At 40.1% G+C, this 18,347-nt stretch overlaps 1 protein-coding gene across 1 annotated transcript; it reads left to right on the top strand.

The window, feature by feature from the left end:
• The first annotated feature begins 3,779 nt into the window (after positions 1-3,779).
• Positions 3,780-15,306, top strand: CLXN (calaxin). The gene is given in 6 exon segments (NM_001194172.3): positions 3,780-3,997; positions 7,527-7,682; positions 8,399-8,503; positions 9,174-9,325; positions 9,914-10,018; positions 13,900-15,306. Coding segments are annotated over 6 exon segments (636 nt in total). The 5' UTR covers positions 3,780-3,939; the 3' UTR covers positions 13,960-15,306.
• The last annotated feature ends 3,041 nt before the right edge of the window (positions 15,307-18,347 follow it).

The raw sequence follows: 18,347 nt of genomic DNA, 5'->3' as shown, positions 1-18,347 counted from the left end.
GGCCACCTCTTAATTTACAGCTTTGTAAATTACATGTTAAGATACAAGAATCCTATCCTTAGTAAACCTTACGCATTTGTCTTACTGGCTGGTCACTTGATTACAGTAAAAAAAAAAAAAAAAAAAAAAAAGTCTAGAAATACGTCAACACCAGTGAATATCGAGTGTGAATTTTGGAGAAAGGTCAGTTTAAATGAAAGCTCTTCTATATTGCCCGGCTCCCTTTAAAGGCTCCATTGTGGTTACTGTACCAGGGACTCAGCCCCAGGGTGCTGCAGGGAAACCTGGGGTTCATTCCTGCTGGAGTGGTTCTCCCACCACTTTCCATCGATACAGACCACACAACATGGACCGTGTGATGAAATTTCAGAGGTACAGACAGATGATAAACAAACAAATGCAGACATACAGCAAGTGAAATAGACTTAAATATATGGAGGGAGAGAGAGAGAGAGAGAGAGAGAGATCATGAGATTTAGTCTAGTGGGAAGGAGAAGTTAGAAAAAACAAGTTGTTTCACACAGTAGTATGTGCTAAAAAATGGTACCAAGGAAGAGAATGGCTGGGTGGGGAAGGGTTCACTCCACATAGGGGAGCAGAAAGAGCTCTTTGAAGAGTCGCCCCTGGGAGTGGTTGGGGTGAAAAATATGCAGAAATTGTGCATAAGACAGTGTTCTATGGTCTGAATACAGAGACTCTAGCTTGTCACCACAACCTTAGAGCAAAGGAGAGAGTGACAAGTGGTGGAGATTTGGAGATTCTACCACCCAAACAACTGGTCACATGAGTAACTCTGACTTTTGTATCACTGTCTCCACAAATAAAAGTAGTAAAGTTGAATTTGTATTATGCAGGTAACTAACCTTTCTATTTTCCTTTTATTCAAGCAATTTTATAATAGATTTGTGATATACTTGGAGATCAATTCTATGATGTCATTTCCTCAACAGTTTCCAAGGGCCTTCATCATAAAAGGTCCACATTAAGGAAAACAATTTCATCAAGTCAAGGTCCAAGCTGTTTATCATGGCAACAATCCAGTGAATGCTGAGTCAAAGGGAAGATTGTTTTGCACACAAAACTAAAGGAAACATAGCATTAATAGTCACTTTAATGTACTTCTGTGTTTACAAAGTTATTCACCTTGAGGTTCCTTGGACTTTTGGAAAGTTATATGATCATTTCATGCACAGTAAAATTTATGTCCAATACAAATTAAACACAATCCTTTATTATTCCATTATTGATTGATTTAATATGAAGTAGCCTCTTAGGCTTAATTGCCTTACTCTGAGAAAGCCCTTAGTGGAAAGCAGTCCTGTGTCTACTCAGCATAAGCAACTAAAACTACAAATAGAAACTTCAACTTGCTTTGAAATGTTATTCACTGACTCAATCAGGCCTGCAACTTTTTTTAAAGTCTAAAAATATTAAGTTCCAAAACTTCACAAGAATGTAATGAAAGCTCTGAAGTTTACCCATATGTTGACAAAACATACCCCAAATAAACACTGTACTTTCCCTGAAAAAGATGGTAAGACCTTATTATAAGGTCAACTCTGCAAACCACTCTCTTAGATAAGTGAGATTCACAAAACAATGCATTTGTATGGATAGATAGATAGACATAGAGATACAGAGATGTTTTTGGCTAAAAGAACAGCATGGAAGAAAGAACTGGAGGAGGAAAGAAGTGGAAAAGGAGGAGGTGGCTTAAAAAGTTTGCTCAACAGGTTAAGAAGTTTTGACCTGGCGCATTTTAATTTCAACAATCTGTGATATTACCCCTACATCTTTTTATTATTGTTTTAACTTTAAGAGAATATGGTTGATGGGCTCTGGGCCTGAAACTCGTGAAGGAATAACTAATTCGCTCAGCTGTAGCAAGCACCCAGTGTGTGCGATCTCCCCAGGCCCCCAGAAATAACCACCAATGTGCTCACCAGCAGCGCAGGCCTGCTCCCCAACACAGGCCTAGTACATCAGACAGGGAGCCCACAGTGCCTCTTAGTAATTACTGACAACCACTCTTTCAGTACCTTGTCTCTTGAAGTGAGCAGTGCAGCAATCTCTAGGAATTAAGTATTTGCTACAGCTCTGTGATCTAACAGAAATCAATAAGGTGTCACAGGTAAGTATAATTCAAATATGTCCAGTCTTTCCCTTTTGTTCTCTATGGTTTCAGGAATTTCACTCTTCTAGACAAGGGGATATGTAGAAACACTATTTAAAAAGGCTACTGTTACAAACTCATAATCACCATCAATTCATATCAGGTAGCTGTTGTTAGGTCATTTGCTTTAGGATAAAATACAGTCCATGCCTTTACCAAGCACCCTTTGCTCTAGTTTCAAACAGCATCCCAATCCTTCATTCCAAAAACAAATGAAACAGTAAAGAGAAACCAGAGACCCTGACATTGGAATTATTTCATTTGGGATTATTATTCATGGTTAGTAGAATTTTTCTGCTTCAGTCTAAAAATGCCAGTATGTGTACAATAACATAGTTTGTCATTTTCCCCTCTGAAGTTAAACAAGCAGGCACTCTGGAGAATACTGTAGATTTGGTGCTCCTGGCTGAGCCACCCCTTTTTGTTGCTGCCTTAGCTGAAAGGGAGGTATCCCCTCTGTGGTCAGGAAAAGCAGAAAGTCCTCCCACACTGAAGATGTAAGGACTATCCTTTGTCTGCAGACACAGAACCTGTCTTTCAAATAAGTCAAGGACCAAGGTTACTGAGATATTTTCCAGAAAAGCAAGATTGGGCTGTATCCCACACCCAAGTGGTAGTTGTCAGCCCCTGTTTTCATTGGGGGGAATGCCTATTTAAGCAGTATAAAAATTCCTAGTGACTTTATTCAGATTCCACAGACAACTTCCACCTTTTGAGAGTGAGATGAGGGCAGTGGGAAAAGAAAAAAAAACTACAGTCACAAGCCACATAGCGCCATTTAAGTCAATGTCAGACAACATTAGGACAGTGGTCCCATAAGATATAACACTGTACTGGAACACTGCTCCTTCCCCAGAGTGCTTAGCACTCTGTCCTAGCTGCCTGCAGCATTCCGCGCAGTGACCTGCTGTGCAGGTGTGCAGCCCAGAAGCAATGGGCTGTACCATACAGCCCGGCGTGCAGTAGGCGAGGCCATCTAGGTTTGTGTCGGTGCACCGTGATGTGCACACACTGATGAAATCTCCTCGTGACCTCAGAACGCATCTCCATCCTTAGACAACCCGTGGCTGTATTCCAATTTCCCTTTGCTCTCAGAAACACAACTAAAAGCTTGAAGACCTCAGGTGACAAACTGCCTCCTGTTACCGCACCAAGACTGACAGCCTAAGCGTGGCTCCGCCCAAAGAGCAAGCTCCTCGCCCTACGACAGGAGGCCCGGCGAGACAGTCCTCTGGACAGCACCCTTGCTGTTTTGTGACGCTGCTCCAGCCCCCAGGATGTCCAAGATCTTAGGCTTCCCTTTGACGCGTGACGCTCACCACCCGAAACATCTCTCATACAGCGTGCACACCACATTTCAGATTTTAATGATTTACACTGCAATCAAGCAAAAAGGTTGCGAACTCAAAAGCCAGCAACAACTGAACATTTAAACTCCAACGTCCACAATCAGAATACAGCCCTCAAGGCGGCCAGCTGGGACCCTGCAGGCAGCACCGCGCACGCAGGACCTAGAGCACGCCGCCGTTGAGCCGATGGGCGGAGCTCAGTTGTTGCCATGGCCACGTCGCGGGCAGCCTGGGAGCCAATCCGCGGCGGATCGAGCCGTTGCCTTGGCTACACCGTCTGTTAGGGCAGCGCACGCTATCAGTGACTGAGACCTCACCGCGTTGCCCCAGCACCAGGGCTCGCGGGGGTCCCGGGAGAGTCTCGGCAGCCGTGCGCCCCGAGACCCCCGCCGCGGCCCGATTCTCTGAGGGCCAGGCATGAACCGCAAGAAGCTGCAGAAGCTGACAGACACCTTAGCTAAAAATTGCAAGCATTGTAAGTAAGAATCTAGTGCTGGACAAGTCGAGGCTCCTGGACCGAACCTGGGTCCCACCCGGTGCCAGGGTCCGCTGTTCTGCCTGCTTCCGGCCTCCTGGGCTTGTGTGGGCTACCTACCGCCCCTCCACTCCGGCCCCTTAGGCGTAAGTCAGTGGGTGAATCCCCGGGGTGCTAGCTCCTTGGGTTTGATCTTAGGAACCCAGGCCTCCACCTCTAGTGCTACCTACACTCCCACACATGCATTTACTTGCTTCTCCAAGCCTCTTATTTTACCTGATAGAAACGTGATGTTAGCCTCAGTGAGGTGTAAAATAAATGCTAAAACCCACTGGTCTCAAGAAAAGTACCACCACCAACGTGCACTCACCCTGCTTTCTAGCTCGCATATACACTCGCAGGTACAAGTTCTGGAAGCTTACCAAGAGACCCATAGGAGAAAACGGTGCTCAACTTCTCAACATCTTTAGGAGATGTTAGTTGTGTCATCTCATCTGTGCCTCAGAACAAGATTTGTTTGGAAAACAGAGTTCAGCACAACTAAACACGCGGAAAAGAATGGATTCCCAACTTTAGACTCCCACTTTCCTGTGGCCCCTAGTGTTGAAAGATAAAGGAGACTTTGCAGGTGACAAGATGAGCCCTATTTGAAGGCACCTGCTCTAATCTCGCATTTGAAAGGGTGGTACTGGAATTTCATAGGAAACTTTGAGTTTATATTCAGACTGAAAAACATAATTGCACTTGAGCAAGGAAACCGTGGGTATGGTTTAGATGAGGAAGATATTGCCTGTCGAGCAAACTTAGAAGTTGTATGTTCATTGCAAATCTACTGGTCACTTGAAGAAACAGAAGCAACAATTCCCCAAATATCTGCATTGCTCAAAGAAGAAGGAATAAACATGTTGATGTAGTTTTAGAGATCATAAGATCTAGTGCATTCTAATTATCATTAGTGTCTGATTTAATACCTGGTAAGAAATGCTCTCTTAGTGGGATGGTGACGTAAATGAATGTTATGGTATGTGTAAGCATCTTAAAATGTCTAGGAAAAAAAATCCTGTAATTTAAGGTATTATTATGACTACTATACTCTGATGAGAGTTTTGTTCTGTTATTGTTTTTCTTAAAACACTTTCATTTCTGGGAGAAGAATAGGTATTCTTCTAGTAAACATCTAGTAAACATTTTTGATAAATATTCAAAAACAATGCAATAGCTGCTATACACAATACTGATTTTGTCCCTTTCCATAAGTTTGAATTTGAGTTAGTCTCTGTTCAGTAAGTTTGAATGCATTGCAAACAATCATTCTGTAAACAATCAAAAGGTGAGTGTATATTTTTAAAGATAATTAAAAATATGGCAGGAAAAAGTCTACTCTTGATTTTTTTATTTACTAAAAAAATTTTAATGAGTCTTACAAACTTAGATGATTATTACAGTCTATAGAAATAGTTATAAGTCATGGGTATTATAATAATTTTAAATTTTCTTTAACAGAAGGAACTTTCCCCTAAAGTTAAATTTTGTTTTAGTTGCAAGACAATAAAACTATCAAGAGTCAATGGATAAATTTTGTAGAATCAAAGAAGAGTGAAAGATCTTAAGAGAGCATCTAGTTCATGCACCATTCTACAGATATGTTCTGCAGGACACATTTAGAGCATTCCAAGAAGATGAAAATCTGTTCTTGAATTTTCTTCAGTTTCATTTAATATTGTATTCTAGAATTTAAGAAATGTTTAGCAATAAAAGTTTTCTTATGGCTAACCTTTGATCCTTTGGGTAATAAATTAAACTAACTTTTTAAAATTTTTATTTCAGCTGAGATGGAAAAATGGCTAACCAACATCCCCTCTACTACCATTTTATATACATGAACAGAGTACATCATTCTTCATGCAGGTTTTTCTTCCCCAACCACTAATAGCTCTTGCTTTTTAAGAGGTTTGTGTGTGTGTATATGCGGTTACATGTAACATGAAATTTACTATTTTAACCATTTTAAGTGCTTACATCCTCCTCCAGAACTTTTTCATCGTCCCCAGTGGAAACTCTACCCATTAAATATTAACTCACCATTCCCTCCTCATCCTAGCCCCTGGCAACTACCATTTTACTTTGTCTCTATAAATCTGACTAAGTACCTCATATATGAGGAATCATACAATATGTGTCCTTTCGTGCCTGGCTTATTTGACTTAGTGCAATGTCCATAAATGTTCATCTATGTGTCAGAATTTTCTTCCTTTTTAAGGCTGAATAATACTTCGTTGTATGAATACGCCACATTTTGTCTATCCATTCCTCCATTGATGGACTCTTGCATCTGTCTTTTGACTGTTGTGAATAATGACACTATGAACATTGTTGTGCAGGTTCCTGCTTTCAGTTCTTCTGAGTATGTATTTAGAAGTAGAGTTCCTGGATCATACGATAATTGTGTTTAATTTTTATGAAGCGCCATCATACTGCTTTCCAGTGACTAACAGCTGTTTTTAAAATCATAACCATTATATTGTTTCCTACTGTTTATTTGCTGAATCTTTTTTCCCAAAGTTTTTAGTGTTTCTCTTTAAATGTGGTTCTCCAAACCAGATATCTCACAAAAGCCTGTACTGACCTCTAGGATGAGGTGTGATTTTTCCATTCCTAGATGCTGTCTTCTGTTATACACATGCAGGTTTTGTCCTTGTTTGTTAAAATGCTCAATCATAGTTTTGTCTGGTTTCTAAATAAATTTTCCCCAACTTCCTCCCATACTTGGTATTTGGGCTTTTATATTATCAAGACCAGGCAATAACCCTTCCACCTACATTCTCAAATGGGGATTGGAACACAAATAATTAACTCGGTATTTATAACCATGGTCCTTTATACAATAATGTGTATGAGCAAGTATCAGTGTGTGTATATATCCTTTAAATAAAAATGTCCTTCCTCCAAACTATTACTGAATACTTGCATGTCAATTTTTACATAATCCTCAAGAAGAGCCATATTGGGTGCTAAAATATGCTTTAAAGCTTTTTATTGGAAAACTGGTGACTCTAGTTTCCAAAATCTGGCTTATGAATTCATGAAGCCTAAAGTGAAATGAAAATCGTTACCTAGTTCTCATGAACCTGACATCTATTTCCAGGGAAAAGAAGTTGTAAATCTCATGAATGCCATAGTAAAAATATTGAGAAAAAGTTACCATTTTTTAATCTTACCATTCTTATTTTGAGTCATATATCTACCAGCCTTGTAGAGTTTAGAATCTGACACCACTATCATTATTCCAGTAACTTGGCTAACATTTTCATATTTTTTCCCTAAACATGAGAATTCCTGTTTGGAGGGTATGCTACTTCTTTAATTTCTATTAAGTTAAGGGTCATTAATCTCAAAACAGGAGAGTCTTCTATTGACAATTACCTATTTGATGTCTTTGATGTTGTTTGTCAGTAAACTTATTGCAAAATTTAAGTTAGAACTTAAAGATTAAAGATTCACTTTTGTTATATCTATTTTATTCTTTCAGTTAATAAATTTGAAGTGAACTGTCTTATAAAGCTTTTTTATAGCTTGGTGGGAGCAGTAGAGAGGCAAGGTCTGGTTATTGGACTGGATCGTAATGCATTTCGAAACATCCTGCATGTGACATTTGGAATGACAGATGACATGATTATGGACAGAGGTAAGAGACACGCAAGATTCAAATTAGCCAAATCCAGCCATAACTGGGAAAAAAAAAGGTTTGGTGCTTGGATATCCTCTTGGTAGGAAGCTTAGTGTTTTGCATTCCCAGTGTCATTGGAATATACAAATTTAATTTTGAAAAGATCACAGAAAAGGAGGTAATATCAGCTTTATTTTGTGTATTTAAGAAGACAAAGTCATGTTGACTAACTACCTTTCTCTTACCTTATATCAGAAAACCTAAAACATTTCGATTTCTACTTAATAAACGTAATAGAGTAGTTTTAAAAGGACATTTAAATTCTTTCCATCACAGAAAATATTTCCGTGACAAGATATAATTCTATGCATCAAGTAATGACTTGAGTAACAAAAATATAAAGTATTTTATTTATATTAGTATATTTAACATATCTAATTAATATGATCAACTTATTTTATAGCAACATACTTATTATTAATTAATGATCAATATACTTAGACATTGAGAATTGTATTTGTTCCCACAAAAACATTTTAAAAATTGAATGTTTAATAAAACAGTTTCATGATATTATGATGTCTTAGTTTCCTCTTTCATCAAATGAGAAGAGAATATTGGACTGTACAAACTGAAGTGTTCTCTTAATTTTAAAAGTGAGTGATGCCAATGTAGATTCTTTACTGAGAATTATCATGCAGGACAGGTGTTCCATTTAACCTCTTTCCCTTTAGTATTCCGAGGTTTTGATAAAGATAATGATGGCTGTGTAAATGTATTGGAGTGGATTCATGGATTATCACTGTTTCTTCGAGGATCTTTGGAAGAAAAAATGAAATGTAAGATTGCAGATTATCCTATTGGTTTGTACTTTATGAATAACATATCTAAAGCACTTAAATCAGTGTCCTTCAACCCAGACAGTAAAGTGAGTTTGTTGGTTGGCTGGCTAGTTGGTTTGAATCCCACCGGCCTATTTTATGGAATGAATTCAAGTCAATAAAATATGAAAGAAAGTTAATAAAAAAAAAAATTCAAGTGATTCCAAGGAGTAATTTATGCCAATGAAGACTCCATAGGCATTACTACACATGCTAATTATGTACATATACATTTATGTATTAAGCATTTGACAGATTTTACTTGAATTGTAACCATAAAACTAGAGAATATTGATTCCAGTGTTCTTATTCTTAATTAACTCTCAGTTGATTCTGATGAACTCTGCTTATGAGCCATATTTCAATCAGTTTTCCAAGATTTTCAAGGTGAAGATATTCAAGTTACTGTTCCTTGGTATGCTTTTTCATAATTGAGAGTCAGGAAATATTTTCTAAAGATTATTGTATATATCCTAGTATACATTGACACTTACAATGGAATCAGGCTGCACGAAGACCTGTGGGGTTGGTACAGCATGAAGATAGAACTTGACCCTGAAAACTTTATCAGAGAAAATATTACCTTACTGATAGCATCAAATTCATAATTTGTTATTTTTTTTAAAAGATTGTTTTGAAGTATTTGATTTGAATGGTGATGGATTCATTTCAAAGGAGGAAATGTTTCACATGTTGAAGAACAGCCTTCTCAAACAGCCATCTGAGGAAGACCCTGATGAAGGAATTAAAGATTTGGTTGAAATTACACTTAAGAAAATGGTAAATATGTATAATGTCAAGTTTTTCATTAAAATTTGTGGGCCAGATATGGGCTAGAAATAAGAATTTAAATTATAATAATTTTCAGTTCCCTGCTTGCTTAAATAAAACACATAAATTATGCTCCTCATTATAATATTAATAGTTCTTTTCAATTTCACCGCCCAACCTCTTATTTTTCTAGCACTTTCTTTTTTTTTTTTTTTTTTTTTTGAGACAGGGTCTCGCTCTGTCGCCCAGACTGGAGTGCAGTGGCATGATCACAGTTCACTGCATCATCAAACTCTCGGGCTCAAGCAATTCTCCTGCCTCAGCCTCCCAAGTATCTGAGACTACAGGCGCACACCACCATGCCCAGCTATTTTTTTTTCTAATATAGATGAGGTCTCACTATGTTGCCCAGGATGGTCTCAAACTTCTAGCCTCAAGGAATCACCCCGCCTTAGCCTCCCAAAGTGCTGTGATTACAGGCCTGAGCCACCGTCCCCAGCCTAACACATTTTTAAAAATTAACTCTTGACTATGAAAAGAGCATGTATTTGCAGTAATCATTTTAGTTGTTGCCTAACATGTTTCTCATTCCCCTAGGATCATGACCATGATGGGAAACTGTCTTTTGCAGACTATGAACTGGCTGTGAGAGAAGAGACTCTTCTACTGGAGGCCTTTGGGCCATGTCTTCCTGATCCAAAGGTACTGATATAACTTTCCCTGAATGATAACCAAAGTACAATGTAGAACAACCCAGGACTTCTTGATTTAATGGGTAGCGGATCAGACAAATCCTGTCCACGCAGAGAGAATGTCTTTTAAATACAGAAAGCGCACTGAATAACCTGCTGATTCATTTCATGGTACTGTTGTGGCCTGGTGCTATGTTTCATTCATTAACTCATTCATGTCAGAAACAATTAATGAGGTTTAATGTTTGCCAGGAGCACAGATGAAAGGCTCAGTGATTTTACTCAAGGGCTCATATTTTCCGGTGAAAATAATTACACAAGAGTATGATATGTATTATTATAATGATACTTAATTACGTGTATGTGCTTCATCTATGCCAGGCAACGTTGTAAACACTAAGCCTCACATTGCCTCATTTAATCCCCATAACAACCATGTGAAGTAGGTGGTCATATTAGCCTCATTTTCCAGATGAGGAAACCAAGGCTTGGAGAGTTTAGGCACCTTGTCCAAGTTTACCCACTTATTAGTGGAATACCCTGGGTACCCTGGTGCCAGAGTCATAGAGATATGTGTAGAGTGTTGTGGAACTTGAGAAGAGGTCATCTAAACAGATGTATGGGAGGACTGGTAAATGGCTGGCAGGGCAGGGAACTTATCAGAATAACTGGTTTTCAAAGGACAAAATAGCCAGGTCAGATGGGAAAAAATAATCTGAGCAATGGATCATGTATGCACAAAAGAGAGACAGAAAGAGAGATGGAGCAAGAGATGGAACAGGAGATGCAGATGCATCTGCACTGGATGAGGTTTTGGTGTGCTCTGTGGCTGGCGATGAGGCTGCAGAAGCACAGTTTGTGGAGCTTGGAGCTCAGGTTTAGTCTTGAAGGTGACAAGGCATCCCTGAAAGATTGAGTCAGGTGGTGTGATGTGATATAGAAACAGTCTCACTCTTCCCAGCCCTAGCATGTATCTCCTGCTGCCTACTTAACATGTCCACTTAGATCTCCGCAACAAATTTTTGACTTTTCCCCAAAACTCACCCCTCCCTCAGTCTTCCCTGTCTCATTAAGTGGCAAGCACATATGCCCAGTTGTTCAGTCAAAACCTAGGGGCCATCTTTAATTTATCTCTTTTAACACTATTAGCTACACCTCCAAAATATGTCCTTGAATATAGCCTCTTCTCCTCACATCTGTTCACCGCCACTCTAAGTTAAGCCACTGTCATATGTTACCTAGCCTAGATTGTTAGCTTTCTGGCTTCCACTGTCATCCCCTACTGACTTTTCTCTACAGTATCCAGTATGTTTAAAATGCAAATGTTGTCAGGCCCCTCCCTTGCTCAAAACCCCCCAGAGGGTTCTGAAGTGGACCCAGTGGGCCATTTCCCTCTCTCCACCCACATCTCCTATCATCTCCCTTCTCTCTTGCTGCTGGAGCCATAGCAGCTGGCTCATGTGCCTCCTCCATGCCTATGCGCTTGCTGCTGCCTCTGTCCAGAAGCCCTTTCCCCAGACTCTCCTGGGCCTCATTCTCTCACTTCATCCAGTCTCTGCTCCAATGCCACTTCCTTACAGAGCCCTGTCTTGACCATCTTAACAATCCTCCCTCTTCATCCCCTAGCCCTGCTTTCTTTCTTTTTCTTAGCAGCACTTTTTATCACCTAAGTATATCTGTCTTACCAAGTAGATGTCAGCTCACTGAGGCCAGGAACTTAATCTTTGTTTCACTGTTTCCCCACACCCTGTGTGTAGCACATGGTGTGTGTCTAGTAATGAGAGATGGATGGATGGATAGATGGATGGATGGATGGATGGATGGATGGATGGATGGATGGATGATGTGGGTACATGGGTGAGTAGATGGATGGGTGAATGGATGAATGGATGGTTGAGGTGAGTGGGTAGATGGATGGATGAGTGTGTGGATTGGATGGATGGATGGATGGATGGATGGATGAATGGATGGATGGATGGTGCAAATGGGTGGGTGGATGCATGGATGGATGGAGGGATGAATAGATGGATGAGTGGATGGATGAGGTGGGTGGATAGGTGAGGTGTGTGGGTGGGTAGATGGATGGTTGGATGGATGAGTGGGTGAATGGATGGGTGGGTGAATAGATAGATAGATAGATAGATAGATAGATAGATAGATAGATAGATAGATGCATAGATAGATGGGTGGATGCATGGATGGGCAATAGATGGATGGATGGGTGGATGGATGATGATGTGGGTCGATGGGTGAAGTGGGTGGGTAAGTGGGTAGATGGATGGATGGATGGATGGGTGAGGTGAGTAGATGGATGGGTGAGGTAGGTGGGTGGGTAGATGGATGGGTAGATGAAAGGATGAGTGGATGGGTGGAAGGACAGATGGACGGGTGAGGTGAATGTGTGGGTAGGTAGATGAGTGGATAGATGGGTGGGCGGATGGACGGATGGATGGATGGATGGATGGATGGATGGATGGATGGGGGACAGATGGATTAATGGATGGATGGATGGGGTGGGTGGGTAGATGGATGAGTGGATGGATGGATGGATGGATGGATGGATGGATGGATGGATGGATGAGGTGGGTGGGTGGGTTGATGGATGGGTGAGGTGGATGGATGGGTGAGGTAGGTGGATGGATAGATACATGGGTGGATGCATGGATGAGTGATGGATGAATGGATAATGAAGTTGGTCAATGGCTGAAGTGGGTAGGTGAGTGGGTGGATGGATGGATGGATGAATGGATGAGATGGATGGATGGGTGAGGTTGGTGGGTGGGTAGATGGATGGGTGGATGGTTGGGTGAGGTGAGCAGATGGATGAGTGAGGTGGGTGAATAGATGGATGGGTAGATAAAATGATGAGTCGGTGGGTGTATGGATGGATGGATGGATGGATGGATGGATGGATGGATGGATGGAGTGGGTGGGTAGATGAATGGGTGGATGGATGGATGGGTGAGATGGGTGGATGGGTGAGGTAGATGGGTGAGTAGATGGATGGGTGGATGGATGAAGAGATGAGGTGGATGGAGGGGTGAGGTGTGTGGGTGGGTCTCAGAAGTGCCTGATGGGGAGCTCTGGATCTCTCCATCTCCTCAGGAACTATTTCATCATTTACCTTTATCTTTATACCACATCTTCAATCTCTTCCCTCTCTAGTGAAACCTTCCCATTCGAATTTTAAAAGATTCAAAACTGTCCCATCTGAAAAGCAAAATGAAAGAACGAGAGAAAGAAGGAAAGAAAAGGAGAGAACTTACCTTAATTTCACACTTAGAATATTTCTTGTATAATGGTTTTCCTTCTCAAAGCCTAGCTTCTTGAAATAATTATCCACATTTAATACCTAACTACTATCACTTCTTCCCATCTACCCCTGAATCTGCTTTTGCAAGGTCACCCTCCCACCTTGTGAATAAATCCCGTGAATGCTCTTGGCTTCTTGCCTTACTGAACCACATCCCCCTCCCCTCGGCTCTCAGTACAGCCTTCCTGCTCCAGAGAGTGCCTTGTTACCAACCAAGGCCTGGCTGTGCCTTGATTGGTCCTCCTGGACTCCCATAGTCCACCATGTGCCTTTCCCTACCACAGCCCATGCAGCCCTGACTGACTCTTTCCAGTTTCTGGACAGTCTCTGCCACCGGGCTGGAGACTTTTGGCGAGCTCAGTCAATTGGTCTTGCTCATCTTTGTGGCCACAGAACCAAGCACTGTTTTTTGAGTGTAGTCATGAGATCTGTGAGTGAAATGCATGAACCAGAAGTTCTCGATGTCCACTCACCCTCAGTTATCCTGTCTCTACACACACTGAGGAGACATACAGAATATTTTGTGTTGTTCTACCTTTTTTGGAAATCCATACTAAATTGAGTACCTTTTTTTACAGAGCCAGATGGAATTTGAAGCTCAAGTATTCAAAGATCCAAATGAATTCAATGATATGTGAATACCTAAATGTCTATATTGTCTCAAGTGAGTAAAAAAGGAGGCACATATGTATTGCTTATTTTTTGTATTTAGTTCAGAAAAATGATGTTGAATTGTGTGTTTCAGGGTGAAGATGAGGTTCACTTACATATATCATTTGACATCAGTGTAAGGTGCAATTAAAATAGATGGAAGACAAGAAGTCCCTTATTAGATGATGGGTTTGGCAAGACAGTTAACTTTTCTAGAGATATTTTATCACATAGACTATCTGTCGAAGCACATAACTGGCATAAAACCTTTGGATTCATTAAATGAATGGAAAGATTATGTAATTATGAATTGTTAATACAAATATTCTGTGTCAGAAAGAAGCTGGGTGTACACTGAAAAATCATTGAAATGACTGGATTTCCTTTGAAACAATAAATAATGAAGATATCATCAAAAGAATAAGAGCATTCTCTTATTGAGCATTGAAATGCCTTTCTGGTAGGCATTGAGGGAGATCCAGAGAGATGAAAGACACAAAGAAATCATATTATATTGAAATATAATACGATTTGCATTATTGTTTGAGGCTTTGGCTAAATAACCTTACTGATTGTAAGTGCCTGAAGGCAAGGGTTTTATCCACACACATCTTTGTCTGCCATAGCAGTTAGTCCTCTGCATACAAAGGGCAGTCCATAATTACTGTAGATTAGAAAACCAAGAAGTACCACAAGATAAATGCAAACTCTTGGTGAGCAGAGGGAGAACATGTACTGAGTTTCTTAGGTTTCATGGCTAATGCATTGGCACAGCTTTCAGTTATCCCTGCAGTCCTTCCAGACAGTCCCTGCCCCGTGCATTGCAGTTGGTTGCCAAAGCCCCCCTCTGTCCTGGCACCCAGTATTCCTCCATCCTGACTCCATGTATTGCCCCCTTGCCACTGCCTGAGTGCACCATAGTGTCCCCATCCCCCCACTGCCTGGAGTTCCCCTTGTGTTCCCCTTTATGAGGGCACATCCTAACTGTACCCTGCTGGCTGTGACCTCCTGAGGACAGACCTGGCTTCTCCCTGCATCCGGCTCCCCCGCACGTGCTGTGGGCATCCTGAGAAGCCTGAGAAAGAGAGGGCCAGGTTAGGCTTGTGTGAACTGCTTTTTGCCTTCTTGGTACACACAGTAAGCAGTGGAGAGGGGTGTCACACCGTATCTGTTCTATCCTCATCTAAATACTGAAAGGCTAGGTGGGATAGGAAATCTTTCTTACTACATATGCATTAAGTTAAAGTAAAAGAGAATATTGTGTGAAAAAATGCACTGTTACTAATAAATGGAATAAACAGATCCAGGAAATAAAAGAAAACATACTTTACTGTGCAAGTTTTTTTTATATTTTAGATTCTTACACAGATGGACTTTGACACAATTTTTCTATTTGCAGTAAATATAAGCAATGCAACACACAATGCTTTTTTATCTTTATTGAGGGATAATTGGTAATTTAAAACTGTATATATTTAAGGTATACAACTTGATGTTTTTGTATTTGTATGCATTGTGAAGTAATCACCACAATCAAGTTAATTAACACATACACCACTCACATAGTTACCATTTTCTTTTTGTGTGTGTGAGCCACCCTTACAGCAAATTTCAAGTATATAACACTGTTAACTATAGTCACATTGCTGTGTATTACATCTCCAGAACTTACTCATCTTTCATAACTGAAACTTTGTAGCATTTGACTAACATCCCCCCATTTCTCCCCACCATACTATCCCCAGCCCTTGGAAACCACCATTCTACTCTCTCCTGCTATGAGTTTTGCCCTTTTAGGTCCCTCATATAAGTGAGATCATGCAGTATTTGTTTTTTTCTGTGTCTGGCTTATTTCAATTAGCATAATGTCCTCCAGGTTCATCCATGTTGTGGGAAATGACATAATTTCCTTCTTTTTAAAGGCAGAATGATATTTCATTTTGTGTGTGTGTGTGTGTGTGTGTGTGTGTGTGTGTGTGTGTGTGTAATGGGGAGACAGGGACACTATGATGCGCTTAGGCAGTGGCATGGGGCGAATTGTGGAGTTAGGGTGGAGGGACACTGGGTGCCAGGTGGGGCTTTGGCAACCAACTGCAATGCATGGGGCAGTGATTGTCTAGAAGGACTCTAGGGATACACTGAAAACTGTGTCATGTGTATATGCACACATATATACATATATGTATTTCATATATTCATTTATTCATTAACAGTCATTAGGGTAGTTTCCATATCATGGCTACTGTGACTACACTGAAATAAACATAAGGACACAGATTTCTCTTTATGAGGCTGATTTTATTTTCTTTGGTTATATACCTAGAAGTGGTATTTCTGGATCGAATGATAGTCCCACTTTTAATTTTGTGAAGAGTCTCTATACTGTTTTCTATACTAGCTGTACCAATTTGCATTCCCACCAGCAAGGATTCTCTTTTCTCCACATCCTTGTCAGCCCTTGTTATTGTTTATCTTAGTGATAACAGCCTCTGTAAGAGGGGATATCTGATTCTGGTTTTGATCTGCATTTTTCATAGACCTGTTGGTCACTTTTTCATAGACCTGTTGATCATTGCTATTATCTTTGAAAAATATGTAGTCAGGTTCTTTGCCCATTTCTAAATCAGGTTTTGCGGGGTTTTATGTTTGTTTGGTTTTTATTATTGCTATTGAGTTGTAGGTGTTCCTTACATATTTTAGACATTAACCACTTAGCAAATATATGATTTGCAAATTTTTTTCCAGTGGTTACCTTTTCACTGTTGATTATTTCCTTTTCTGTGCAGATTTGTTTTAAAGTTTAATTCAATCCCACTTATTTTTGCTGCCTGTGTTTTTGTCATCATATCCAAAAATCATTGCCCAGACTAATGTCATGAAGCTTTTCTTCTGTGTTGTCTTCCAATAGGTTTACAGTTGCAAGTCAACATTTAAGTCTTTAATCCACTTTGAGTTGATTTTTGTATATGTTATGAGATGGGGTCCAGTTTCATTCTTTTGACATGCAAATCCAATTGTCCCAACACCATTTTGTGAAGAGACTCTCCTTTCCCTGTTGTATATTCTTGGCACCTTTGTGGGAGATCAGTTGACTGTAGACGCTTGGATTTATTTTAGGCCTGTCTTATGTTCCATTGGTCTATATGTTTGGTTTTATACCAGTACCATGCTGTTTTGATTAGTAAAGCATTGTATTTTGAAATCAGGAAGTATGACATCTTCAGCTTTGTTCTTCTTGCTCAGGAGTGCTTTGGCTATTTAGGGTCTTTTCTGGTTCCATATGAATTTTAGGATTGTTTTTTCTATTTCTGTGAAGAATGCCATTAGGATTTTGATAAGGATTGTATTGAGTCTGTACATCACTTTGGGTAGTATGAACATTTTAATAACATAAATTCTTCCAGTTCATGAATATGAGATGCCCTTTTATTAGTCTGTATTTTCTTTAATTTCCTTCATCATTGCCTTTATAATTTTCAGTGTATAAGACTTTCACCTCTTTGGTTAAGTTTATTACTATTTTTTATTTTTTTGCTGCTATTAGGAATGAGAATTTTATTAATTTTTTTCAGATAAGCTTATTTGTGGATAGAAACATGACTGATTAGTAAGTTGATTTCATGTCCTGCAGCTTTATGAAATTCACTTATTAGTACTAACAGTGTGTTGTTGTTGCTGTTGTTGTTGTTGTCATTGTTGTGTTTGTAGGGTTTTCTGCATATATGATGATGCTGTTTCAAAATGGAGGTAATTTTACTCCTTCCTTTCTAACTTGGATGCTTTATTGGGGGAACCCGCTCCCAATATTTCAACGTAGGTTCTTTCTATTTTCCATAAGTGTCAGCTGGCTGAGAAATAAAAAGAGACAGTACTAAGAGAGGAATTTTACAGCTGGGCCACCAGGGGTACATCACATATTGGTAGGACCGTGATGCCTGCCTGAGTCTCAGACCAGCAAGTTTTTATTAAGGGTTTCAAAAGGGGAGGGGGTGTAAGAACAGGGAGTAGGTACAAAGATCACATGCTTCAAAGGGCAAAAAACAGAACTACTAATAAGGGTCTAACAAAGATCACATGCTTCTGAGGGAACAGGACAAAGGGAAAAACCAGAACCACTGATAAGGGTCTATGTTCAGCAGTACATGTATTGTCTTGATAAACGTCTTAAACAACAGAAAACAGTGTTGGAGAGCAGAGAACTGGTCTGACCACAAAATGACCAGGGTGGAATTTTTCCCCACCCTAGTAAGCCTGAGGGTACTGCAGGAGACCAGGGCATATCTCAGTCCTTATCTCAACTGCACAAGACAGACATTCCCAGAGTGGCCGTTTATAGACCTCCCCCCAGGAATGCATTCCTTCCCCAGGGTATTAA

This window comes from Macaca mulatta, chromosome 8, assembly GCF_049350105.2.
Source record: "Macaca mulatta isolate MMU2019108-1 chromosome 8, T2T-MMU8v2.0, whole genome shotgun sequence".
NCBI lineage: Eukaryota > Metazoa > Chordata > Mammalia > Primates > Cercopithecidae > Macaca > Macaca mulatta.
Note: the sequence above shows the minus strand (reverse complement) of the source record. Positions and strands in the feature narration are given on the sequence as shown.